The 27,154-nt window shown below is 37.2% G+C and overlaps 1 protein-coding gene across 2 annotated transcripts in view; it reads right to left on the minus strand.

The window, feature by feature from the left end:
* Nucleotides 1–284: 284 nt before the first annotated feature.
* LOC126281626 (serine/threonine-protein phosphatase 6 regulatory ankyrin repeat subunit A-like) overlaps nucleotides 285–27,154 on the minus strand; it is a 74,490-nt gene continuing 47,620 nt past the window's right edge. Inside the window, exons 4-6 of one of the 2 annotated variants that reach the window (XM_049980750.1) lie at nucleotides 14,209–14,574; nucleotides 2,658–3,143; nucleotides 874–1,011 (exon numbers count right to left, since the gene is read on the minus strand). In XM_049980750.1, the coding sequence (XP_049836707.1) occupies nucleotides 969–1,011; nucleotides 2,658–3,143; nucleotides 14,209–14,574 (895 nt within the window). In that variant the 3' untranslated portion in view covers nucleotides 874–968. Of the gene's footprint in view, nucleotides 3,144–14,208; nucleotides 14,575–27,154 lie in introns of both variants that reach the window. The other variant, XM_049980749.1, reaches the window with a different exon arrangement.

The raw sequence follows: 27,154 nt of genomic DNA on the forward strand, positions 1-27,154 counted from the left end.
TTATTTCAAAATGCTTGTAGTTGTAACAACCAATAAATTACATTAGACACTCACTGTAAACTGTTAACCATCCTTTGTTTTCAGTATTTGAGTTTAAATAGATTTTTAAAGAGTCGTTAATTTTGCTTAAGTTTAGGCTTAGTAATATTTTTTGCAACTGTGTAACCTTGTAATAACTAATCTGAAGAATTGTATTGGATCGCTATTGCACTCGGAAAATGCCACTGTGTCTGTAATCAGTAGATATTACACATATTGATGAAAAAATTAAGTAACAAACAATATTTATTTCACATAATAACTATTTAATTTATACTATTTTTATAAAAATAGAATTTTATCAAAAGTCAGATTAGTACACAATCTCTAAATACAAATTACAAGCTGCCAATAACTTTAGGTATCTGAGATTCAAACAATATCCATTTCTTTTATAAAATTACCATTTTTTTGCATAAAACAACAAGATTCAACATTTGTATGGAGTAACTTTCTAGGTACACAAAAAACACTAACTTTGTGAATTTATAGAAGAAACCCTTTTTTTTGCTACAAAAACTTTAGTGTTTTCTTTTGTGAAAATATTTAAAACTGCTTAAGGAGAAGTTTCTCATAACAAGCGTACCTCGATAATGATACAATAATAAACTTAATAGTTAGAGTGTCTATGAATCTAACTTAAGTAATTTTCAATTATGAATACTTGAAGTGTTACTCATTTTTATGTGTTTGGTCTCTGGTCCATATTTTTACCACTTTTTACATGTTGTTCCTCTAAAAGCAGCTTTACATTAGTTTGTATTTGTTCTATGTGCTGTATCAATGCTGACAAGCCATCTGTGTCACCTCCATTCTCTAGGGAAAATAATCTGTGGTTTGTCACAATGCTTTTAGCTTCATTTACTATTTTTGAATTAAATCTTTTTACAATATCCCCGTGTTCTCCTGATATCCTTGCTTGTGTCCCTTTATTGGGCCAAGTAAACAAGCAAGCTTCCTCTAATGATTTTTCTGAAAACAACAACAAATTCTGAAAATGTTTTGAAATACATTTACAGTTTTTAAATAATGTATATAAACTAAGTGCAATGTTTTCAATTTCATACAAGAGTTGTATTTGAGATATTAAACTCAAAATCTCTGCATTTCCCCTTATATGCTGTTCATCAGAGACAGCAAGAGCTGTCAAAAGATTTAGTAATACAACATGTAGAAAAAATAAGAATAGCAAAAATACAACTGAAGTCAGCCAAATGTCTGTCAGGAAAGGAAGATTGCTAGCTTCAAATTCTCCTGTCATCATAATGACAGTTTTTAACAGTGTTTTTAATGGATTTTCAAAGAAATTGATGGCTTCAGTTCCTCCACCACCAGTTTGGGTTTGATTAAAAATATCTGCAGTATTATTACCTTGAGAATTTGTCGTAGGCTGATTGGTAGATTGTGAGAATATTACATAGAAGCTGAGACAGAAAGCAAAAATTATGAATATGTAAGACTTTAAAAACTGTAGGTAGTTTAATGATACAGCCTTTAACATTTGTACATTAGTTGAAAATTTGTAGTGTCTGCCAGTCACAATAAAAAGATCTCGCCACGACAGCAGAATAGCGATAGTAAAGGCCCACTGAGTAAATGCACCAAGAGGACAATGAAGAAGAATAAGTGCTGCTGTGAGTATCAGACACAGATCAAACAGATTTTCACAATTTTTAATATACAAATTTGTTTTTAAAACAAGCTGTGCAGTTTCTCTGAGTAACATGAGCATGGTACATATAAAAGCAGCTGCACAAAAGCACATTTGAATAGAATGCACCAGTGTGGAATTTTCATTCAGTTTACTAACTTCAATTATGATATATACATTTAATGTAATAACAAAAACAACACAGAGTATGAGGTTCAAGGACAGGAATGGTCTCATACAGTCATCTTTAATTCTCAAAAAACTAGTGATAAGTGGATGCTTTAAGAGTGGTGCATATTCACAGGAGCTGCTAAGTGAGTGTAAGAAGTTCATTTCAGAATATTTTACTTGAGACCTGGGTCCAAGTAAAACTGATTTTCCATTTTTACTTTCTGTTTTTGATGGGCTGCTTTGGATTAGACTGCTGTTACAGCTTTTCAAACAATTTTTTTGGTTTTGTTGAGATATCAACATTTTATAATTGAAGATTAGAACAAAATCATCATTGCTTGGCAACATATTATCTCTAACTTCTATGCTCTTATCTAGCAACCTCTCCATTTCTTCAACAGATAGGGGATACTTCCCAAACATATTTTTTGCGAGTATGTCAGCACCATGACCTAATAATTCAAATATGATGTCCATATTTTCATTTTTAGCAGCATAGTGTAGGGCAGTATTTTGTTTATGATCAGAAATATTTGTATCTACTCCTTTGATAACTTTAGTATTTAACAGTATATGAACCATGTGAGAGTCATTCTGGAGACAGGCTAACATAAGAGGTGTTCTCGTATTTTTTTCGTGGGTTTCATTTGGATCTACCTTTTCGAGAAGTTTCTTTGCAAAATCATGAAGACCTCTTTCACAAGCATACTGCAGGAATGTGTAACCACATTCATCACATTTCAGAAAGTTTTCTTCAAGAGACATTTTTTCAAACAACTCTTCAAATTCTGCATACCTCCTTTGGATCATAAAGTCAAAAAGTATCTTCTTCTCAGGTACGTGCTTGGGCCAAATGTCTTCACCTTCACCATCAAACAAAATAGTACTATCAAGTGGAGCAACACCATCACCTGCATTACGCAGGAACTGAATTGCAGGTTTTATCAAGTGAGTGGGACCCCTTTGACTGGAAAGCCGAACAGGTGGAGACATTCCACTTTTGATCCCACCTTTTTCTTCTATCATTACTACAGCAGCATCACATCGTGCGACATCAGCAGGTGTCCTCCCAAAGTCATCCTTTGCATTCACATCAATATGACCCACATTCAACAGTAATTCTAAACAATCATGCGTATGTTCAGAAGTCGAACAAGATGCGGCGATGTGGAGAGGTGTCTGTCCGTTACTGTCCCTCACATTAATCTCAGCAAGTGGATGTTCAACAAGTAGCTTAAGTGCTGCCCAGTTGCCTGCTGCAGCTGCTACGTGCATTGGAGTCCTGAAAATTAAAGCAAAATTTTAAGTTCACTAATACATTTTTATACTTTTAACAATGCGTACACACACACACACACACACACACACACACACACACACACACACACACACAAACACACACACGTGCATAAGGTGTGCTTGCTAGTTTGTGTTTGTGTGTGTGTGTGTGTGTGTGTGTGTGTGTGTGTGTGTGTGTGTGTGTGTGTGTGTGGTTTTACTGATGAAGGCTGTGACTGAAAGCTTATCGAAGTATCTTTTAATTTAATTGTGCCTGTCTGTGCCTTAATGTGTCTTCCTTACAGTAAGTAGCAATCTGTATTTTCCGACATTGTTGATATTCCTACCTGGAGTTTTAATTTTTTATTACATTTACATTGCAGTCATCATTCACTTGTGAGTAATGCAGATTTTCTCTCTCATTATAATAATACTGTTTCTACTAATTTATTTTTACATATTTATTATTAATAAAGAAATTGCATTCTTCATACTATCACAAAATTTTAGTTTCACAGTATTTATCTAAAAAAAGTCTTAAATTTGTACCTAAGCTACAAATGAAATACTAAACCCCTAAAAGAAACTATTAAAAACTACATACAGTTATTGCACCCTCAGTAATGAAACGATGTGGGTTATATAGATTGTATTTACAAAGTATCTTCAGGAGAGATGATTAGATAAATTTAATATTGGTTTCAGCAACACTACAAATTGGAGGCCATTATATTCTAAAGCAACAAGGAAAGTTATTATATGAAGAATAATATTTCTTCTTGTAAAACTATGGCTTTAAGCATACAATTTCCAGTTTATTGTGATAATGTCACACCTATCAGCATTCAGTTTGAGAAAGCAAAGTTAAACACTCAAAAAATGCTATTAAGCTTTTAAAATGTTTCATATAATGTAATTACACTATGCATCAACTCATAGGTTTTTATTTTATCATATTGCTGGATTTAAGCAAGGAACCAGCTGCAGAGGAAGGATAAAATGTGCAGAAATTATTGATGAAAAATATTTGAAAACTGTGCAAAAAATTTTAATGTAAAGTGTAATAAATTCTGCTGACATTCTCACAGAGTAAGGATCCCATAAAAGTTATAAGTGTCATCTTGGCCCTCTTATGACTTTCCACTGTCCAGTCACATTTAATTCCCATCTGAAATTTGTAATCAATAAACCATTCAATCATTATGTTTCATAGATACCTACAAAGAGGACTGTTGGTTGACTGACGGAGAGGGGAGATTAATGGAGTAAACAGTGAGATGATGTATCCCCTGGCCAAGATATAAGTCACCTGGAGTTATTGACACCAGCCCAACTGAGGACTAAGACATTTATAATAAGTAAAGAATGCCATCTAGCTGGGTGACACATACTACCAAAAGGGAGAAGGCTGAAAATGTAAATGACATCAGCTTGATCAACAATAATAAAATAGGGAGAGAGAAGTAATTAGGTTAATAGGTGGGTGAGTGCAGGTGAATGTCTCGCAGAGCTCTGCATGCAGTGAATGCTGTCCTCCCACATCTGTCCCTCCCTCCAGTCCTTTAAAGTCAAAATGTTTAAGATAGGAACAGCACTCATTACTCATCAGAGTGTTCCCCCTAAAATGGGAAGGGAGCAACCGCATCTGACAGAAAAGAGATTATAAGAGGGATGAACAAGACAGCTGGCAAATCAGGTGGAGTCAAGGGGCCCTCAGCATCAGCATGCAGAGGGTCCCCCCACCATCAGCATGCAGTGGGGGACACCCCTATCCCATGTACCCTGCCTCCACACGAAAGTAGTTTAAAAAGTTGCTTGTGAGAATAAAATCATTTCACAGAGAAACAGTTCACCTGCTCATGACTTGTCACCAAATATTAGAGGCAAATAATCTGGTAGATCACGTTTAACATGGACAGCCTGGAGGATGAGACAGTCAATCAGGGTGTGAGCTACTGTCTACGGCTCTGCAGCCACAGTGTGGGGCTGGCTCAATATATAAGATACAACCAAGGGTTAGTCTAGTAAGACCAATGTGGTGATGACATAGGATGGTGTATTCCTTCCAGGAGTGCAATACAGCAGTATGTTTCCTCGTAGCACCCTCTCCCCCTCCTCCAATATCTTCCATCTCTAAGTGAGGAGAGATCTTATCTGCACCCACTAATCCACACCTTGGATAAGTCAAAGTGAATTTTGGGTGAATAACTACTCTAGTCAAACATTTATCCAGTTCATTTCCTGAGATACCCACAAGACTTTAGACCCAGAGAGAGACAACTGAGCAGCCACTACAACTAAGATCAGAGAGAAGATATCACTGGATGACAAGAGTAACATTGATCAGTAGCCTGGAGACTCCCCATTGAGTCACTACTAATTAATTAATTAATTAAATGGAAGGCTCTATTAACGCCTATTTATCCTTCTGTGAGAGCACTACATATTCCTGACAACCAATTATCTTCATACCAACAGGAGATGTAAAAACACACCCCATCCTGTCTATGGTTTTAGAACCATCAGTGTAAAGATGGAAGTATCCCATGTCTCCTAAAGAACTGAGGGAAACGTGCTGAAATGTCATGGCAGAGGAGGTGGGTGAAACTTTAGGTCCTCGAAATAGTTCAGTTCTGATTTGTGGTCTGAGTATTAACCAAGAGAGGGTGTGCAAAAAATGCAGGAAGCATATTCTAAGCAAGTTAGGAGAAGGTCCTGGAAGAGGGCTGTGAAGTGCATTTCCCCTGGTAACCTCATCCAAAGGTAGGTGTCAGCACATCAGAGCTCACTGTATGCTAAAAGAATATGATACATTGGATGATTACAAAATTGTCAGATCACAATTGTGTAAGTGAGGAAGAGTTTGTACCGAAAATTTAAGCTCCTAGCTTTCGGAATAAATGTTCCTTCATCAGGGAGGAGAGAGGGGAAAGAAAGGGAAGAAGGGAAAGTGGATTTAGTTACTCACAACCCAGGTTATGAAGCAACAGGGAAAGGTTGTTTTTTGTGTTTCTATCGGCTGTACTGAGCTGAGGTAAGTACTGGCCAGCCCCTCTATCTCTTTGTTAGTAATTGTTTCACATCTTTATATGAGATTTTCCATTAATTAGTTAGAAGAGTTTGTACCATCAGACCTGAAGAGGAAGATCTTCAATTTGACTGGGAGATATTCTATGAGACTAGTCCGGAGAGCACTAATGACCACTTTTACTCCATGATGGTGGGTAAGTCCAATAATTTCACAGCCGAAGGTGCCCACAAGCCATAAAAATGGTACACATAGTTTAATCAGGATGAGATGAGAGTCTTGTAAATATGGAGGGCAGTACCACAATCCACATCCAAGCAAGTGTGGACCAAGAAGCTGAGAGCTTCAAGCTTTTGCAACATATGTCAGTGTTTTTTTCCTCTCTCTCTCTCTCTCTCTCTCTCTCTCTCTCTCTCTCTCTCTCTCTCTCTCCCTCCCCTCCACCCCACCCCCCCAAAGAAGTGTCCCAAAAATCTGGAGTGTGCAACAATGTCCAGGTGCTGGATACCCAAGTAGTCTTCTGGGTCAGGGCTGACTATAGTACAATGACAGAAATGCATGCTTCATTTTTTCTGCAGGAAGAACTGGGGGTTGTCCCTTGAATGGCACCCTGGAGGTGGTATTCAGGTAATGCTACAGATTAGGTTCTATAGCAAATGCAAAAGTCATTGATTTACAGCGTGGGGGGTGACCACTGGTCCAATGGATGTCACTTAGCAATTGATGGCAATTAGGAAGAGACTAACAATCTTCACAGAGCCCTGCAGGATGATGATCTCTTGAACATGTGGGGAGATGAGTGAGGTGCCAATTCTAACCTGAGACAACTAGTCAGACAAAGAGTGACAAAATGCTGACCTGAACTATTTAGAGAAGAATAGAAAAATTGGTAGAGATTGTCAGATTGGCCTTGAGGAAGATGAGTTTGGATTCCAGACAATGATGACCCTATGAATTATCTTAGAAAGTAGATTAAAGAAAGGCAAACCAATGTTTAAATTTTAGGGAGAAGAAATTAAACTTAGAGGTTTGCTGTGATTTCAATTCTGACAAAGGACTTAGATGAGCAGCTGAATGGAATTGATAATGTTTTGAAAATAGGTTATAAGATGAATAGCAAAGAAAGTAAAACAAGAGTATAGAATCTAGTTAAATCATGCAATGCTAGGGAAATTACATTAGGAAAAAAGAGATGAACTTTTAGATGAGTTTTTCTATTTGGCAGGAAAATAACTCTATGGCTGTAATATATACGATATAAAATGTTGGATGCCAACAGTAGAAAGGCATTTCTGAACAAAAGGAGTTTGTTAACATTTAACATAAATTGATGTGTTCAGATGGAGTGTCTGAGACCAGTCTTTAAAAATAACTCCAGTAAAATGGAAATGACACTAACATCTCCCAGAGAAGTAGCATGCATCATAAAATCCTTAAAATCTAAGTATTCCATTGGGTATGATAAGATATCAGTGAAGTCACTCGAGGAGTGTTCATGCAAGTTGAGTTCTATCTTAAGTTATTTGTGTAATCCATCTTTTGTCAGTGGAACATTTCTAGACTGGCTAAAATAGGCTGAATTTAAGCCTCTTTACAAGAAGGGGGATAAAGAGATACCATCAAGTTATCAACCAATTTCATTTTTGCTGGGTATTTCAAAAATATTTGAAAACACTGTGTCAAGCATCTCCCTAGGCATTTGACTGCAATAATGTGTTTTCCAAGTCACGGTTTGGGTTTCTTAAGTGTTCTGATATAGAGAAACTGTTTACACTTACACTGAGAATTAGATAGTAAATCAGAGGCTACTGGCATTTTCTGTGACCTGTCTAAAGCCTTTGACTGTGTGAACCATAGCATTCTCTTAAGTAAATTAGAATATTATGGTATCACTGGCAATGGTGTGAAATGGGTTTGAGTCCTATCTAAGCAACAGCAAACAAAGGGTGTCTTTGCAAAATACCTGGGCAGTAAACAGTCAGTCTTCATCTGATCAGGAATTAATTACAAGTGGTGTACCTCAAGGTTCCATCATGGGTCCATTGCTTTTTGTTGTGTACATTGATGACCTCTTTCTCTGTTGCATTGCCAGATGCCAAGTTTGTTGTTGTAATAAATAGCAAGTCAAGTACAGATTTAGAAATAGCTCCTGATAAAATTTTCACTGACATTAATAAAGAATTTAAAGCTAATTCACTGTGATTAAACTTTGAAAAGACCCACTATATGCAGTTGAAAACCTGTAAGAGATTGCCTTCCAGCATGTGTATAACATGCAGATGTAAGAGGTTCACAGTTTTAAATTTATGGTATTACAACTCAGTAATAAATTCAGTTTGGAAGGCCATACCACAGAATTGCTCAAGCCCCTAAACAAGTCTGTATTTGCAGTGAGAATGATGTCAGATGTAGGAGATATAAATATAAAAACTTGCACACTTTGCTTACTTTCATTTTATTATGCCACATGGGATCATATTCTGGGGTAACTCATCAAACAGAGCAAAAGTTTTTAGTGTGCAAGAGCGTGTAATAAGAATCATTTGTGGTGTAAACTCAAGAACATCATGTAGAAATATGTTCAAGCAACTTCTTGTTTTAACCACCACTTTTCAGTATGTTTTATTCATCAATGAAATTTGTTGCAAGTAATATAGCTCTAATTCCAACCAATAGTTCAATACATAGTATCAATATTATGAATAACAACAATCTACATAAAGACCTAAAATCACTTACCTTGGTCCAAAAAGGGATCCAATATTCAGGAACACACATTTTCAACAAAATGCCAGTGATCATTAAAAGCACAGTTTAAACAGAGTTTGAAAGACTTTTTGATAGGAAGCTTCTTGTAGTCTATAGATGAATAACTTAACATGAAAGGTTAGACCAGCTTAAATAAAAATGTGTGTTAGATTTCAGTTTTGACTGCACTTGGTTACAACAGTCAAGATTAGGTATGTTGTGTATGATAAATTTATAAAAAGTGCATAACACTGTTTCATTCTGACAGTAAATATTAGCAGTTCCAGTTTACTGTAATGTATTCATCAATTTTGACAATCTTCTGACAGAATATCAGGGTAGTAAGTATTACATTCAAATGTTTTATGTTTCTTTTGTATTATACTTCCTGACATGTTCCACACCCAAGAGAATCAGCTCACTTTTGGGCCTTTGGAAAGGAAACTGAATCTAATCTAATCTAGATGTCTTTTCTCATGGTATTTGACTGGAATGTAGCTTTGTATGGAAGTGAAACCTAGATAATAAGCAGTTAAGAGAAGAGTCCTGCACCGGACAGATCGGTGTGGAGAGCTACATCAGATCAGTCTTCAGAAAGCCATAATAGCAATGTGGACTATGCATCCCTACCTTTTGTTCAGAATAGATTTTTTACATTTTGGCAAACAACAGAAAGTTAGAAATCCCTAGATAACACAAAAAAGTAAGAGTGCCTCAACCACCACTACTATAACTCATCTAAATATTTTGAGTCAGTAGGTATTACCGATAATTATATAACAATATGAATGAAATAATGCTCAACATTTCTTAACTTTTCTGATTTTTTTTTTTCCTTCTTCAAATTAGCCACATTTTGTGTAGATACTAATACAATACATTGTTTCTTAATTCCCTTTGGCTTTTGCTTGTGCACAAGGAGAATTTGCAGTAGTGTCAGTTTTAGGTTTATTTTGTAATTGAGAGTCTGAGGAATTGCTGTTGGTAATTTCTCCTCTTGCGCATTTAATAGGTTTCTTTACAGATGAAGTTGCACATAAACGTAATATTATTGTTTCAACTAAAATTGTAAAACACTGAAACATTGTAATTTGTGTGATACTAAGTGAGACAAGTTGACCTTTATGAATGTATCGGGGCGTCGATAGATGAAACACCATCAGTGGTGTCTGAAGAGCATGTAGGATACCGATTGTCACATCACATGCATGACCAAGGAAGTCATGTGTTTGTGGCCACTGTTTTGAGACTTTTTATTGGTGTTATGCATACAATTTCAGTACAAACTGCAGACAATTAAGATAAAAACTAAATGTATTAGATTGCTTCACATCATGGATTAGCATTCAAAAAATTAAACTTGAAAATATGATACGCAAGTCACATGGTTATTGTGTAATGGCATTCAGTGTGGGTACAGCACAAACTGTTTCAATGAGTATCCAGGATTGCAGATTTAAAATATTAAATTTTAATGTATTCTCACATTGTTGACTGTCATCCCAAAGTGAACTTTAAGGCAAAATATGTGGGCAGTGCAGTAAGCTGTCTGCCAAGGGGACAGATTTTGCTGAAAAGAGCTAACTGCAAACTCTTTAAAAATACAGCTTATAGTGTTGTTTTATAACTTACTGTATCACAAACTAAAAAGGTGAAAGTTACTTATTGGGACAGAAGAGAGAATTATATCAAGTTGAATGTTTTATAAGAACAGTGCAGACTGTGACTTTGTGGTAACAGAACTAACTTCTTCACATGGACTGACATTTTGTGCAATAACAGTTGTAACACCATGATGTTGGGACTGAAGTAAGGTGAATAACAACTAAACTGTTTCTGAGACATATCACAGATTGCAATCAGTGGTCCTAGCTGTAACCTGACATGAAACTAAAAAATTATAACAGTGACTAGCATTGATTAACAAGTGCAGTGATGTCTGGATAGACCACACGTTTGCCGAGTGAAGCACATTTGAGCTACATCATCAGCTGCAGATATTTTAAACAAGAGGATACTGTAAACATTGCATTTCCTGCTGCATCTTTGAATGAGTGGTAATTTTAAAGGACAATTATGAAAAACGTTTGGGCTTCTAGCTAGTTATCATCAATTACACCCACAACATTTCGATTGGGCATCTGTCAATCATCCTCAGGTAGGCCACAAAAGATTGGCGAGGATGTCCTCCTTTCTGCAATATATAGTGTGCTCCGAGTACGTTGCACATGCATCAAAATCATGTTGACAGAGCGACCAAATTTCCTGGCAGTAGCGCTTTTGCTGGTGGAACTGTGGAAATTAATTGTCCTCTGCATTACTGCAAGCCATGACCATCAATGCACTCTGTTGTCTTCGATTTGAGCAAATCATGGAGAAGATGGGATTGCACCCATTATGCAGCTGTCACAGTTCATTAGATTTTCCAACATTTGTATTTCCATGAGTTCTTGAATAATGGAGTCTCTAAAAGACATTGGCGTGGACAAAATTATCCATTGAAAGTCTAGTGGAGATACAATGTCTGGCAATAGCAGACTTTCTTGGTTGCAAAATGCGAGTGCAAACTGACATTCAGCGCTGTATTCTACCATGGTGCATGTGGTCTGGCCTAGGTAAGCCATCCTACTGTGACATACCACCCCTCGCCCGCCCGCCTGCTCCCCCCTCCCCCACCCCCCCCCCCACCCCTCAGCATTACTATAATATTCAATACCCAGAATCTGTAGGCAGGTATCGGTACTTTCTGTTACACAAAGAATGAAAATCATGCCATTATGGCACCTTTTCCTGTTATGTAATTGTACTGTATGATACTATGAATGATATTTAAACAAAATTTATGAATAAGTGAATAATATGTAAATATGTAACATAATAATCACTATGAACCATCAGTATTTACTCGGAACCATAATAATCAGTATGTTATTCATTTAATTAGAAGTAGTTATAAATGTTAGCATCTTTATCACTTTCGTTAATTAACTGGAATTAGATCTCAAAAGTTCAGTTTGGAAAACGTTATTGTGAATCGATCATAAAGCAGAACCAAATTTAAATTCATGTGATTTCGAGTGATATCTAATTTCAAACCCAAATTTGTAAACCAGAATTATTACCATTACTAAAATAATTAATTTATCATTGTTAGAACTTTTGTTTTGTGTGGTCAGTTATCAAACGTATATTGTTCGTAATGGCTAATGAACTTTTGAATGATGCCTGTGTGACCCCTACAGGTGTCAGACAGCAAACAGACTTCAATACATGACGACAATACAATCGAAGCTTATTTGAAGTAATGCATCTAAGGTGTCATCGTTAAGTCAGTGTAGAACATGATCCTACAGATCTTACAAGGTCTTGACATCATCCTGTAGCTCAGGCGTGCTTAGGAGCATCTGTTACGAGCGACATTGCGAGCCACACTGGAGAGTTGCGCATCTGCACCGATGCCGCAGCAAAGGTGTTAACAGAAAACAGGTTGAGAAATGAGCATGCCAAAACAAAGCAAGTTCACATGAAACTGACTAAATGAACTTTAATATTTTGAGCAGACTGATGGCAGCACAATAGAGTGGTGAAGTCAAAAGGATATTCTACCCCACACATTAACAGGGCATTATCAGTTTACAACTGAGAACTAGGAAGTGGATAAGGAGAGAAGCACCCCTAGTTTTTCTTCACTTTGTTGACAATATTTCATTTAAAGTACCAGGAATCATCTGTAATTTTGACATTAAAGCGGTTTTCCACCCACCATCTAGTATTGTTGACTTGCTGGGTTCAGTTAACGAAAATTTGTTACTGCAGAAGGCTGGAGTTTACAAAATGTCCTACCAGTGTGGTACAGCTGATATAGGTCAGACTGTGTGCACTGTGGAAGAGCACTGCACTAAACATCAACATTCCACTCACCTTTCACAACTGAGCACATCTGCTATTGCCAGACATTATGTCTCCACGACACATTCAATGGAACAACAAAAACAATCAATTATTGATAAAATTATTTAATTGTATCTAAAGAAAAAATGCTGTAACTTACCAAACGAAAGCATTGGTATGTTGATAGAGACAATGAACACACACACACACACACACACACACACACACACACACACACACACACGCACACGCACACGCACACGCGCACACACACGCACATGCACATGCACACACACACGCGCACACACACGCGCACACACACACGTGCGGATAGGCGTGGGCGTGCTCGCACTCGCACTCGCTTGCGTGTATACCTGTCCTTTTTTCCCCCGTAAGGTACGTCTTTCTGTTCCCGGGATTGGAATGACTCCTTACCCTCTTTCCTGATGAAGCAACCTTGGGTTGCGAAAGCTTGAAATTTGTGTGTGTGTATTGCCTATCAACATACCAACACTTCCGTTTGGTAAGTTACAGCATCTTTGTTTTTAGATATATTTTTCCCACATGGAATGTTTCCCTCTATTATATTCAAATTATTTAATTGGATAGATAAAAAAATTACTCACCAGCAGAGCACACACATAAAAGACTGTTGTAATTGGCAAGCTCTCAGAACCAGTGGCCCCTCCTTCAGGCAGAAGGGTGGAAGGGGAAGGAAGATGGGTGAAGGAAAAGGACTGGTGAGGTCTAAGAAAAGGGGAGACTTCGGGAAAGTCACCCAGAGCCGTGGGTCAGGGGAGACTTACTGTATGGGATGAGAAGGAAAGGAAACAGTCTTCTGGGTGACTTTGCAGAAATCTGCCCTTTTTCATAGACCTCTCCAGCCCTTTTCATTCACCCTCTGTCCTCCATCCTCCCCCTTCAACCCTTCTGCCTGAAGAAGTAGCCACTGGCTCTGAAAGCTTGCCAATCACAACAGTCTTATGTGCGTGTTCTGGCACCACTTGGTGAGTAGATTTTTTTTATCCATCCTATTAAATAATACATTCAATTGAGTATGATAAAACAATTTTGGTCACAGAAACATCTTTTTGGCACTCCATTATTAAAGAATCTGTGGAAACATACAAGACAGAAAATTTCATGAGCTGTGGCAGAGAGGGAGGAGAGGCAGGCAGAGAGAGGGGGGGGGGAGAAAAGTGGAAAAAACTGTGACCTCAGTACCATAGTACCAGGATGGGTAATTTTCACTGCAAAGATAAATCCAAGTAATAGCTACATGTGTTACTTTCAAGTTTTCCTTCAGTCACTATCTCCAACCTTTACAATTGGATGGCTATAGTTTCAGGCTATGTTGCTGTACTCTATCATTATCTAGTTTTTTTATTATTAATTTTCTTACCTTCTGCTACAGAGATTAACAGAAGATGGATGTGCACCAGCATCAAGAGTGACTCTGACAAATTCTGCAGCAAGTTTTGATTCTCTGAGGCCACAGGCTCGTTCAAGAAGTCTAGTATTATATGGCTTCTCGAACCAGAAATCAGCATCAAACCCATCTTTCGCAGCTTCTCGCCTTAGCAGTCGCTGATAAAGGGAAAAGTCGCCCAGATCCACTGCCTCAAGTAGACGTTTCTTGCTGGCAGGAAAGTTTTTACCATGAGCGATCAGTCTCAGACACACATCTGGCAGCTCCGCTTCCAGCGCCTCACGCGCTGTTCGCCCACGTGTTAAATGTCTGTCCACATCTAGATCACGGTGTGCAGCCCTGCAAATGAAAGTCTATGTATTACTTATCTCATACAGAATATTTAATTTTTGTGAAGTATTTCAGTTGCGAGGGAATATTACTTGCACATTCTTTAACAAAAGAAGAGTATCATAAGGCTCCAGAAGAATCTATATTACTAAAATGTTATCTTGGCAGCAACATACCAGTAGCAGTGTGGAGGCAACAGTGTCAAACTACTCATTAAGGTGTTTAATACTAAGTTAGAAGTTTAACACAATAAGACAAGTATTACAGTCAGAAACTGAGCATATTGATGCATCATAACTAATGGTGCTATAGTTCACCGACTCCATTTAATCAGCATGTAATTCTAGATCTGTTAATGACTCTTCATCAGAGATAACTTACTGTGTCCTCCCTACCAAAAAGTCTTCACTCAAGTCAAAAATATTGACTGGCGCCACATATGACTATAATTTTGATAATAAGCAATGATGTCTTGCTGAGACAAATGTATTTTTTTTTTTTTATTTAGGAAATTTAGGGATACTGCATCTACTTGATGTCTTGATTTATGGCTTTCAGCATGTCATGTGAGGAAACTGGTAGTTGAATTCCACATGATCTATGTTTTTGGAGTCCATGTTAGTTGTCACATTGGAGGTCGTTCTATTCAAGATACCTCATTACATTTGAGCTCAGAATATGTTCTAAGAGTCTACAACAAATGAGTTTTAAGGACACTGGATGGTAGTTTTATAGGTCATTTTTGCTACCTTTCTTAGACCTGTGCTTTGTCCCAGCTACTGGGACGATTTTCTGTTCTGAGAGCCCTGTTACTGTTGTAGTCCAAAGAATAGTTTGATGCAGCTCCCCACGCTACTCTATCCTGTGCAAGCCTCTTCATCTCCAAGTAACTACTGCAACTTACATCCTTCTGAATCTGCTTAGTGTATTCATCTCTTGGTTTCCCTCTACAATTTTTAGCGTCCACACTTCCCTCCAATACTAAATTGGTGATTGCTTGATGCCTCAGAACATGTCCTATCAACAGATCCCTTCTTCTAGTCAAGTTGTTCCACCACAAATTACTCTTTTTCTCCAATTCTATGCAGTACGTTCTCATTAGTTACGTGAGCTACTCATCTAATCTTCAGCATTCTTCTGCAGCACCACATTTCAAAGCTTCCATTCTCTTCTTGTCCAAACTGTTTATCACCCATCTTTCACTTGCATATGTGGCTACACTCCATACAAATACCTTCCAAGACAGACTTACTGACACTTAACTCTATACTCGATGTTAACAGATTTCTCTTCTTCAGAAATGCTTTTCTTGTTATCATCAGTCTACATTTTATATCCTCTCTACTTCGACAATCATCAATTATTTTGCTGCCCAGATAGCAAAACCCATCTATTACTTAAAGTGTCTCATTTCCTACTCAAATTCCCTCGGCATCCTTGTTTTGCTTTTGTTGATGTTCATTTATATCCTCCTTTCAAGACACAGTCCATTCCATTCAACTGCTCTTCCAAGTCCATTGCTCTCTCTGACAGAATTACAATGTCATTGGCAAACTTCAAGGTTTTTATACCTTCTCACTCGATTTTAATTCTTATGCCAATTTTTTTCTTTTTTGTGCCCTTCAACTCTTATAACTGCCATTTGGTTTCTGTAAAAACTATAAATAGCCTTTTGCTCCCTGTGTTTTACCCCTGTCACCTCCAATATGATAGATTATAATTTAAAGAAAGGCTGAGTCAGCTTGAGTTCACTGTAGAATCCAGTACATATTACATCAAGACCTGGAGCATTGTTCAGTTTTAATGATTTCAGTTGTTTCTCAAAGCCACTGACAGTAATATATATTTTAAGTATCTTTTCAGTGACACAAGAATTAAATCTGGGCAATATTCCCACATTTACCTTTGTAAAGGAATGTTGGAAAACAGGTCAGCATTTATGCTATTGCTTTGCTACCTTCAGTTTCATTTCCTGTCTCACCCAAAAGTGCCTGGACACTTGCTTTGGTGCCACTAACGGCTTTCACACATGAACAGAATTTCTTTAGGCTTTGTGAAAGATGTTTTGACAATGTTCTCATAAAGTGTCACTGAAAGCTTCATGCAGTGCTCTCGAGTCAGTCAAACACATTTCATTCAATATCTCGACACACAACTAGTTGGTATCCTTCAACTGTTAATACTTCCACAAATGACCAACATTTTCCCTGATCTTAGTACTCATTTTAATATAGTTGTACATAAACATTTCTAAATGTGTTATTTAGTTAATGTTCCATATACATTTTTTATTCAGATGGTTATATTGAACTTGCTGAATTCAGTTATGCAGTTAATTTTACTAGAAGCTCAGTTAACTGGAAGTTGTAGCTAACTGAGAGTTTTACTACAATATATAATAAGGAAAACATTTTGAGCACATTGATAGAATAAGAAGTATTTTTACCATTTTTTCAAAATCAGTCATTCCACTCTTTCTGAGAACATACTTTAAATTATGACACTAACTAACTTCCAAGATAATTGAAATTGCAGTTCACATGTTGTATAGTTTCAAGTGCCAATTTTATCTCTGTGATTGTTGGATTCTAAACTTCGACATAATAATTTTGACACTATATTTTTTTCTGATCTAAATTACATACCTTACTAATTAAATTGATCAGTAATCAATGACTTTGATAATTTGATATCACAAAAAATAAATTTAAAGATGGATTCCATATTTGCAATTAGGGTATTCCCGAGGTGGAAGCATAAGATTTCTGCATACTTTTATAACTTACTAACCTTCAACATTTTTCAGTTCAGTCATAGTGCATCTAAAATAGCAAAATCTAACTAAGCCAATATTCAACACATTATGTAGTTTCTGAGACTAATAAATATCCATATGTCAATCTTTAAATAGCCCACCCCACTCCAGAATCTTGAGTATGCAACTGGAAATCAATCATGTAACACAATTGAGTCTGTCTGCGTTAAAGTCTGCTGGTTGCATTAGTTCACAGAACAGTTATTTTGGTCAGTAAGAAATAGTCTGAGGGCTCCAGTCATACTGTTAACATCTATATATCTAAAAGTATGCAATCTGAAAGCTCAGAAGTAACAACTATGGTGGTTAGAGTGGAATTATAGCTCTGAAAATCTGTTCTGGTGGAATAATATCTGTGTATCTTAAAATCACAGATGCAATAGTAATCTTACAAAATAGAAGTGTGACTGTGCCATGAAACCTACTTACTGGACAATTTAATTATGTTGTCAAATGTCTAAACGACAATAACATGCACTGTATATTAAGATGATATATTGCTACTGCATCAAGTTTTTATTGAAATATCCAAAAAACAGAGTGTCACTGAATTAAAGCCAAGTTATTGTATTGTGGACATGCTTATGGAAGAAATGTGATTTATCTATCTATAAAAAATGTGTATTGTATCATCAGAACTGGCCATCAAAATTTTCTGTGTGTGAATACAGTGGGAAGGAACCATTTAATTTTAACTGTTGGATGTCTCAAATAATTTGGCACTATCATTTCTAAAATTACATTTCAGGATGATATTTCATAAACATCAAGCAAGATACGAGACTTTTACACCCACATTGACAAACCACTAAAAACTGCATGACAGCAGGCTATGTCCCTTTGTACCAGTTATTATTATTATTATTATTATTATTATTATTATTATTATTATTATTGTTGTTGTTTTTTCATCCATGTTAACTTGGAAGTCTTGGACATAGTCATTTTTTTGTACAATTATATCAATATCATTTCATTCCAAGAATGAATATATACATCAAGTAGCACATTGTATATCACTCCATACATATAATGATTATATACATCAATTATCCAATAATAACAATACCACCACTAATATGCTGCAGTATCTAAAAGGATAAACTAACAGTACTGCTCAGAATTCTTTTAATGAGTATAAACATCTTTCTATTAACATATTTTTCAACTTGCCCTTGAAAAGATTGCCTTGCAGTTGTTTTCTATTTTTTGGCAACTTATTTTAGAATTGTCTCCCAGTTACATATGGACTGTGGTCTGTAGCTTTCTTGTTAGTCCGTATGCTATGATAGTCACTTTTGGCTCAAATGTTGTAATGATGAGTGTCACTGTTCTTTACACTATTTTCCTTGTTCTCTTTTACAAACGAGTAAAAAGTCTGTAATTTATAACTTCTGAAATAGTCCCTATAGGACTGGCATTTACTTACATTAGCTATTATCCAAACTGCTCTCTTTTGAAGCCTGAAAATGCGATCCATATAGACAGTGGGTGCCCCACCCCAGACCTCGATCCCATATTGCAAATGTGAGTGTATTAACCCATAAAACATTTGTTTAAGGACGAGGGGAGCTACTTTATTTGCAACACGTTTTAGTAAGTAAATATTACTAGAAACATTTTTACAGGTGGAGCTGATATGCACGTTCCAAGTGAGATGTTCATCAATCAATAGGCCTAAAAACTTATGTTCGTCAGATGTTTCAACTGTAGAAAGTGATTGAGTCTGGGTATTATTAAAATGTAGCAATAACTTTGTTACTACAGTCTTGTCCTTATTCAGTGTAAGCTTATTCGCTGTTAGATATTCTGTGATCATTTCAAAGTTCTCTTTGTTGCTTTGGAATGCTGCCCGCTCTGTACAGCCCCAGCTAATAAAATATGTATCATCAGCATAGTTCACTAGTTTGGAGTTTTGTGGCTGTGTTATGTCATTAATATATACTATAAACAAGAATGGTCCAAGTATACTTCCTTGGGGAACTCCACAATTGAGAGTTATGTATGCTGACTTTACTGTTTGGATCTTACTTTCATTCTTATAATTTAGTTTTGTGCACTGTCTTCTATCACAGAGATAAGAACTTAGTAATTTTAGAGCTACTCCTCTTATCCCGTAATTTTCTAACTTGGATAACAATACTGCACGATTCACAGAATCGAATGCTTTAGACAGATCTAGAAAAGTCCCTATAACTTTGTTTCCTTTATCCAGCCTGTTCAGTAGTTCATGGAAAAAAGTTGCTAATGCTGTTATTGTAGATCGTTCTTTTCGAAACCCATGTTGTGTTTTATTTAATAGTTTGTATTTACAAAAGAAGGATTCCATTTGATCTAGAATTATTCTTTCAAGCAGCTTGTCAAGTGTTGAAGTCAAAGAGATTGGCCAGTAGTTATTTATGTCTGTGATAGCCCCCTTTTTATACACTGATTGTATCTCAGATTTTTAAAAGCTCTGGAAAGGTCCCCTGTCCAATTGAACTGTTAATTAGATGTGTTATTGGTTTTATTAACTCATTTTTGCATTTTTTAAGTAGTGTGGATGATATGTCATCCCAGCCACTAGATGATTTTACTTTGAGTTTTGAGATTATATTCATGACCTCAAACTCTGTTACACTCCTTAGGAAAAATGAATTACTCATTTTAACTGTGTTTATCTTCAGGGGTGATTCATCTTTTACGGTTTCTTCACATTCCATTCATGTATGGAGTGCAAGAAGAATACTTGTTTGAATGCCTCTGAACATGCTGTAATTAACCTAATGTTGTCCACACAATCACTATATGAGCAATACAGAGGGTGTCCTAGAGTCATCATTAAAACTGATTCTTGAAACTTTGTTAATAGACTTCTTCAGGTTAGTTTATGTCTGCCTTCAAGAGTCTGCCAGTTCAGTTTCTCCAGCATCAATGTAACACCCTTCCATGGGTCAAATGAAGCTTTGACCATTTGTGCTGCCCTTGTCTGTATATGTTCAATATCCCCTGTTAGTCCTATTTGCTATGGGCTCCACACATTTTAGCAATATTCTAGAACTGGTTGCACAAATGATTTGTAAGTAATCTCCTTTGTAGACTGATTGCATTTCCCCACTATTCTACCAATAAGCCAAAATCTACCAACTGCTTTACCCATAACTGAGAATGTGTGATCATTTCATTTCATATCCCTACAAAGTGTTAGACCCAGGTATTTGTACAAGTTGGCTGATTACAATAATGAATCACTGATATTATAGGCATAGGGTACTACATTTTTTGATTTTGTGAAGTGCAAAATTTTACAATTTTGGACATTTAAAGCAAGTTGATAATCTTTGCACCACTTTGAAATCTTCTCAAGATCTGACTGAATATTCTTGCAGCTCCTTTCAGACAGTACTTCATTCTAGATAATGATACTTCTACACCCGATGTTGACTCTCCATCCAAGATAACAGCTGCATCCTTCCTTCCTGAAAGTCCTCAATCCAGTCAACAAATTTAACTTGGTACCCTTTATGATCAAACTTTTCACAGTAAGTGTAGGCGAGGTACTGAGTCAAATGCTTTCAGAAATCAAGAAGTACTGCATCTACCTTACTGCCTTGATTCAAACCTTTCAGTAGGTCATGTGAGAAAAGTGCAAGTTGGGTTTTCACATTAGTGGTGTCTTTGGAATTCCTGCTAGTTGACATGGAGGAGATCACTCAGTTTAAGACACCTAATAAAAGGAAGGAAGGAAGGAAGGAAGGAAGGAATGAGCTCAGAATATATTCTACAATTCTGCAACAAATCAGTGTCAAGGATATTGGATGGTAGTTTTGTGGCTCACTTCTACTATCCTTCTTATAGACAGCTTTTTCGCATGCGTTCTTCCAACAACGGCACATGGCTTTCTGTTTGAGGGGGGGTCTATGATAGATTGTAGTTAGAAGAGCGACTAACTCAGCCAGAAATTCAAAATAGAATCTGACAGGGATGGTCCTATGCTTTGTTTTTGCATCTATCCAAGCAGTAGTCTGTGTTTCTTTAGAACTTTCTTTAAAGTGTCTGTATACCATAGAGGGGTCCCTCCCATTATAAACTGTTCTACTGGGTAGGTGACTATTCAGTACAAGGTCAACTGTTCTTCCAAACTTGAGCCATAGTTCATTATGCTCCTGCTCTGTGTTGCAAGTTTCAAGTTGCTCACTGAGATATGGCACTATTGATTTTTTATCTAATTTACTGAAAATATATTTCTTTTTCCTTGTTTTAGTTAGGCTTTGTACTCTGGAAGTTATTGTTGCCACAACCATGTTATGGTCACTGATAACAGTTTTGATGTCTACATCCTTAAAGAGGCCAGATCTGTTTGTTGCCGTTACATGTAATACATTTCCATCATCAGCAGGCTTCTGAACCCTCCATTCTAGGTAGTTTCCAGAGAAGGCATTTTGTAATGTTTCGCAGGATGTCTTGTCATGCCCACCACTAACAAAACTAAGTATTCTAGTACTCACAAGTGACCAGAGTTCCTCTCTCAAGTTTTCAATTACAGAATAGGTGAGTCTGTTGGTTGACAGAAGGATCCAATTATAATTTTATGCCTTCCCTTCATGATTAGTCTTTCCCAAACAGCCTTGTATGCAGCTTCAATTTCTATCTTGGTGCATTTGAGTTTTCTGTCTACTGCGGCAATTACACTACTTCCACTTCCCTATCCTTTCAATATATGCTTAAATTTTAAACATGTTTCTGCACTTAGCACTTTGTTAGCTTCACTGTGTGTCAGGAGTGATCCAAACACTGGCTCTTTGTTGCAAATGCTTCTGCAGCTAACTAATAGGATTTTAATACTTCTGTCTGTGGTGGTGGTCATTCCTTTGGATGTTGCACTAATTCTCCTGGGTCTCTTACAGCTGTCATTGTCTGGATTAGGTGGAGAGTCACCCAATCTAAAGCACCCTTGTGTACATCCCACATACAGTCTGTTGTCTGAGCAGCAGACTTTGATCTAGAGTGCACACCTGGCCCATTTAGGGGGACCGTACAGTTCTCAACCCTATGGCACAAGTCCAGGAAGTTGCTGCCAGCTTGTGACAGAATTTTCTGTGTCTCAGATTCAACGCCTCCACACAACTCAGCACCAAGTGGGCCCCATGACCTATTCTAGAGAATGCTGCAAATTGTAAGATTAATTGAAAATCCATGAGCAGGGCTGATCTTCTCAACCTTCTACCAGTCACAATGTAGAGGTTCACCCACTTTGTTTCTTCGTTTGTCGTTTGTTGTCCTCGGTGTCTATTTACTGGCTGAACCCCCCCCCCAATAATACACAGTTACTTGGCTAGTGCACTGGTGTTCTAACTTCCCATAAACCTCATTACTAGTTAGCAAGTGAAAATCCACATAATGCTACAATAGTTTATTGTTGAACATCTACGAGCAGTAAAAGCCTATCCACAAAGTTCACAGTTTTTGAAGAATAGAAAGCTACATATAGTTATTAACAAAGAGATAGAGGGGCTGGCCAGTACTTACCTCAGCTCAGTACAGCCGATAGAAAAACAAAAAACAACCGAAAATTTAAGTTCCTAGCTTTCGGAATAAATGTTCCCTCATCAGGGATGAGAGAGGGGAAAGAAAGGGAAGAAGGGAAAGTGGATTTAGTTACTCACAACCCAGGTTATGAAGCAACAGGGAAAGCTTCCCTCTGACAACCATGCCTCCATCCTTGCTACCCTCCCTGTTTTCCTTTCCCTGTTGCTTCATAACCTGGGTTGTGAGTAACTAAATCCACTTTCCCTTCTTCCATTTCTTTCCCCTCTCTCCTCCCTGATGAGGGAACATTTATTCCGAAAGCTAGGAACTTAAATTTTCAGTTGTTTTTTGTGTTTCTATCGGCTTTACTGAGTTCAGGTAAGTACTGGCCAGCCCCTCTATCTCTTTGTTAGTAATTGTTTCACATCTTTATATGAGATTTTCCATTAATTAGTTAAAGCTACATACAGTGCAGACACTGTCACTGTTTTAACACATGGCCTAATTGTGTAACACTTATTACACTGTTAGGTTGATGCATTGATGTTGTCATAACCAACACAGGTTCCTCGTCTGAAACTCTGCCATGGACTGACTGTCTCATGACCAAAAACTGTGCCCTTATATATCTTCACAATAATAAGTGCTGAAACTACACATTGTTTGAAGTTAAATTTACAGAAATTACAATTAAAACTTAACCCATTAAATTAATTGAATACATCAAAAAATTCAGTCTTTTTAACAGTTTCTTCTACTACATGAGTTAGGCCAAATTATTTGTTTAAATCATGAAATTAACAAGCATAGTTACACAAACAATACTTTAGACAAAACTGTTAGTTACTTTGAAATTATGGGCTGTTGTTGCTAACATGTTTTCGACTAAAGCAACATATGTTACTTTAAGAATACTAGCATTTCGTATTCCAAATGTTTACAATTATTACATAATTTATATTTGTTTATATGTCAACAATAGAATTTCAGTTACAAAACAATTACTAATTTCGCCCTATAACAAAAGATGCTAACCAGAAACAGTCAAAATAAATTAGAAAATCAGTTACATACATAAAACTAAGCACAAAATTAGATCTGGTGCTATATTCTTTAAAACTGAGGGGCACCCTCTCTCTTTTACGACAATGCACATTATACTCAAGTATGTTAATGGTAATTAGTTCAAAAATGAATAACAAATTAAGTAGGCAGTTGGCAAAACAAGAGGGGAAGCAAAGATATCCCCAGCTTGCTTCATCATAACTGGAATGATTCAAGTACAATTTGCGAGCCCAAATGAGAGGCATTGTTTGTCACAATGAGAGCCAACATCTGCATTTGGTTGCACCCTATCCACTCAGTGGCTGCCAGGATAGTCTTTTCAGCAGGCTTAATGAGGTCCCCAGGCGTAAATACTGATTGTATGTCCCTTGCTACCATTTGCCTGAGGTGGTACCATTATTTGCCATGCATTTGAACTGCTGAGGATTACTAGACTTTTGCCCGTTTGTGTTTGCCACCCCCAGACACAGGGCTTGGCACATTTCCCAACAAATGAAGTGTGTCTCACAGGCTCAGTTTAAGTCTCCTTAGAAGGTAGCATTTATCAGCTGGGGGCTGTCTGTAACATTCTGAGCCCTCTCTGGTCCCTGTCTGCCCTGTACAAGACGCCTACACCTGCCGCTGACTCGCCACTCACAGTCGAGCGCACAAGTGGTATAATATCTCCAGTATTTTCTGCAGAACAGACAGAGTCCATAGTTGAGGATAGAACACAACTCTTGGTAGCTCTCCCAACACATCAGTTTGCAGAAGCATTCAATCACTTGACAGTCATCAATATGATTTCCAGCTGCTCTAAAGAAACAGAGATTACTGCATAAGAGGTGTAAAACAAAGTGTAAGAGGGATGCTGAATGAAACGCATTTGGCTGTCAAGAGAGAAATGTGTGATGCCTTCAGTGACTACCTTATCAGAATATTGTCAAATGACATTTCATAAAATCCAAAGAAATTCTGGTCGTACCTAAAGGCTGTAAGTGTCACCAAAGTTAGTGTCCAGTCCCTAGTGAATGAGACAGGAACTGAAAATGAGGGTAGCAAAGCAAAAGCTGAAATGCTTAACTCCAGTTTCAAATGTTCCTTTACAAAGGAAAATCCAGGAGAATTGCCCCAATTTCATCCTTGTACTACTGAGATGATGAATGAAATAAGTATTAGTACCAGTGGTGTTGAGAAACAACTGAAATTATTAACATTGAACAAAGCTTCAGGCCCCATTGGAACCCCTGTCAGATTCTATAATGAATTTGCTGCTGAGTTAGCACCCCCCCCCCCCCCCCCCCCCCTTCAAAACTATAATCTATCATAGATTCCTCAAACAAAAAACTGTGCCCAGTTCTTGGAAAAAGGCACAAGTCAAATCTGTCTAGAACGAGGGTAGTAGAAGTTATCCACAAAACTACTGTCCAATATCCCTGACATCGATTTGTTGTAGAATCTTAGCACATATTTTGTGCTCAGACCTAATGTATCTTGAACAGAATGATTACCTCAATGTCAGTCAGCATGAATTCTGAAAACATTGATCATATGAAACCTAACTCTCACTTTTCTCACGTAACATACCGAAAGCTTTTGGTTGAGACAACCAGGTAGATACAGTGTTTATTGAATTCTGAAAAGCATTCAACTCTGTAACACACCTACATTTACTGTCAATAGTATGATTATGTGGGGTATCAAGTGAAATTTGTGGCTAGACAACTTTTTAGTAGGGAGGACACAACATGTTATCTTGGATGGAAAGTCATTGTCAGATGCAGAAGTAGCTCTGGGTGTGCCCCAGGGAAGTGTGTTGGGACCCTTGCTCTTCATGTTGGCTTTTTGCAGATGATGCAGTTATCTGTAATTAAGTACTATCTGAGAGAAGCTGCATAAATATTCAGTCAGAGCTTGATAAAAAATTTTACAGGATGCAGAGATTGGCAACTTGCTTTAAACGTTCAGAAGAAAATTTTGTGCTTCACAAAACAAAAAAATATAGTACCCTCTGACTATATCAATGAGTCATCACTGGAACTGGCCAACTCATAGAAATACATGGGTGTAAAACATTGTAGGGATATGAAACGGAATGATCGCATAGGTTCAGTCATGGGCGAAACAGGTGGTAGACTTTGGTTTATTGGTAGAACTTGCTTACAAATGACTCATGCAATCTATCAGAGAATATTGGTCAAGTGTGTGGAACCCACAGATGTAAACTATCCCAAGAAAGTCTATTAACAGTCTATTAACAAAGTTTCAAGAACTGGCTTTAAATTACTCTAGGTATATACTACAACTCTCATGTATTACTCACACCAGGATCGCGAGGATAAAATTAGAATAATTTTTGCATGCACAGAGGCATTCAAACAATCACTCTTCCCACACTCCATATGCAAATGGAGCAGGAAGAAACCCTAATAACTGGTACAATGGGACATACCCTCTGCCATCCACCTCATGGTGATGTGTAGATGTAGATGTAGATGTAGATGCAGATGCAGGTGCTTATGAATAGCAACTACATCCCATGCCTCAGGACAGCATACACAATGGGGCTGCGCTATGCCTGTTCCAATATTTTACTGAATAGTAAACAAATAACTTTGGACCAAGCCTGCTGATTATCTTTTAATTTATGGGAATGATATGCTGCAGGTATCCAAAGCCTTTTAGAACTGAAGTAATTAACAGCCAAACCGAGATATCTATTACAAAAACAAGAAAACTTTGCACCAACTGTTTCTTTCCAGGTTATGCTCACTAACAATTATAAAAATATCGGTAGCCTAATTTATCCAGAATGAGATTTTCACTCTGCAGCGGAGTGTGCGCTGATATGAAACTTCCTGGCAGATTAAAACTGTGTGCCCGACCGAGACTCGAACTCGGGACCTTTGCCTTTCGTGGGCAAGTGCTCTACCAACTGAGCTACCGAAGCACGACTCACGTCCAGTACTCACAGCTTTACTTCTGCCAGTATCCGTCTCCTACCTTCCAAACTTTGCAGAAGCCTAATTTATGATAATTGCAGACAGTATACACTGCTGTTGATGGGACCTGATATTTTAGTTATTTACAGTAACTGCAAACAAATGCCTATTTACTATGAAGCTGGTTATGAATGACTAACAACTTACAAAAATTCATCTAACTATTACATTTGCAAGTGTCTCAAAATTCTAAAAAATATGACTTTTTTCACATAAAATA

This window comes from Schistocerca gregaria, chromosome 7 (genome assembly GCF_023897955.1).
Source record: "Schistocerca gregaria isolate iqSchGreg1 chromosome 7, iqSchGreg1.2, whole genome shotgun sequence".
Lineage (NCBI taxonomy): Eukaryota > Metazoa > Arthropoda > Insecta > Orthoptera > Acrididae > Schistocerca > Schistocerca gregaria.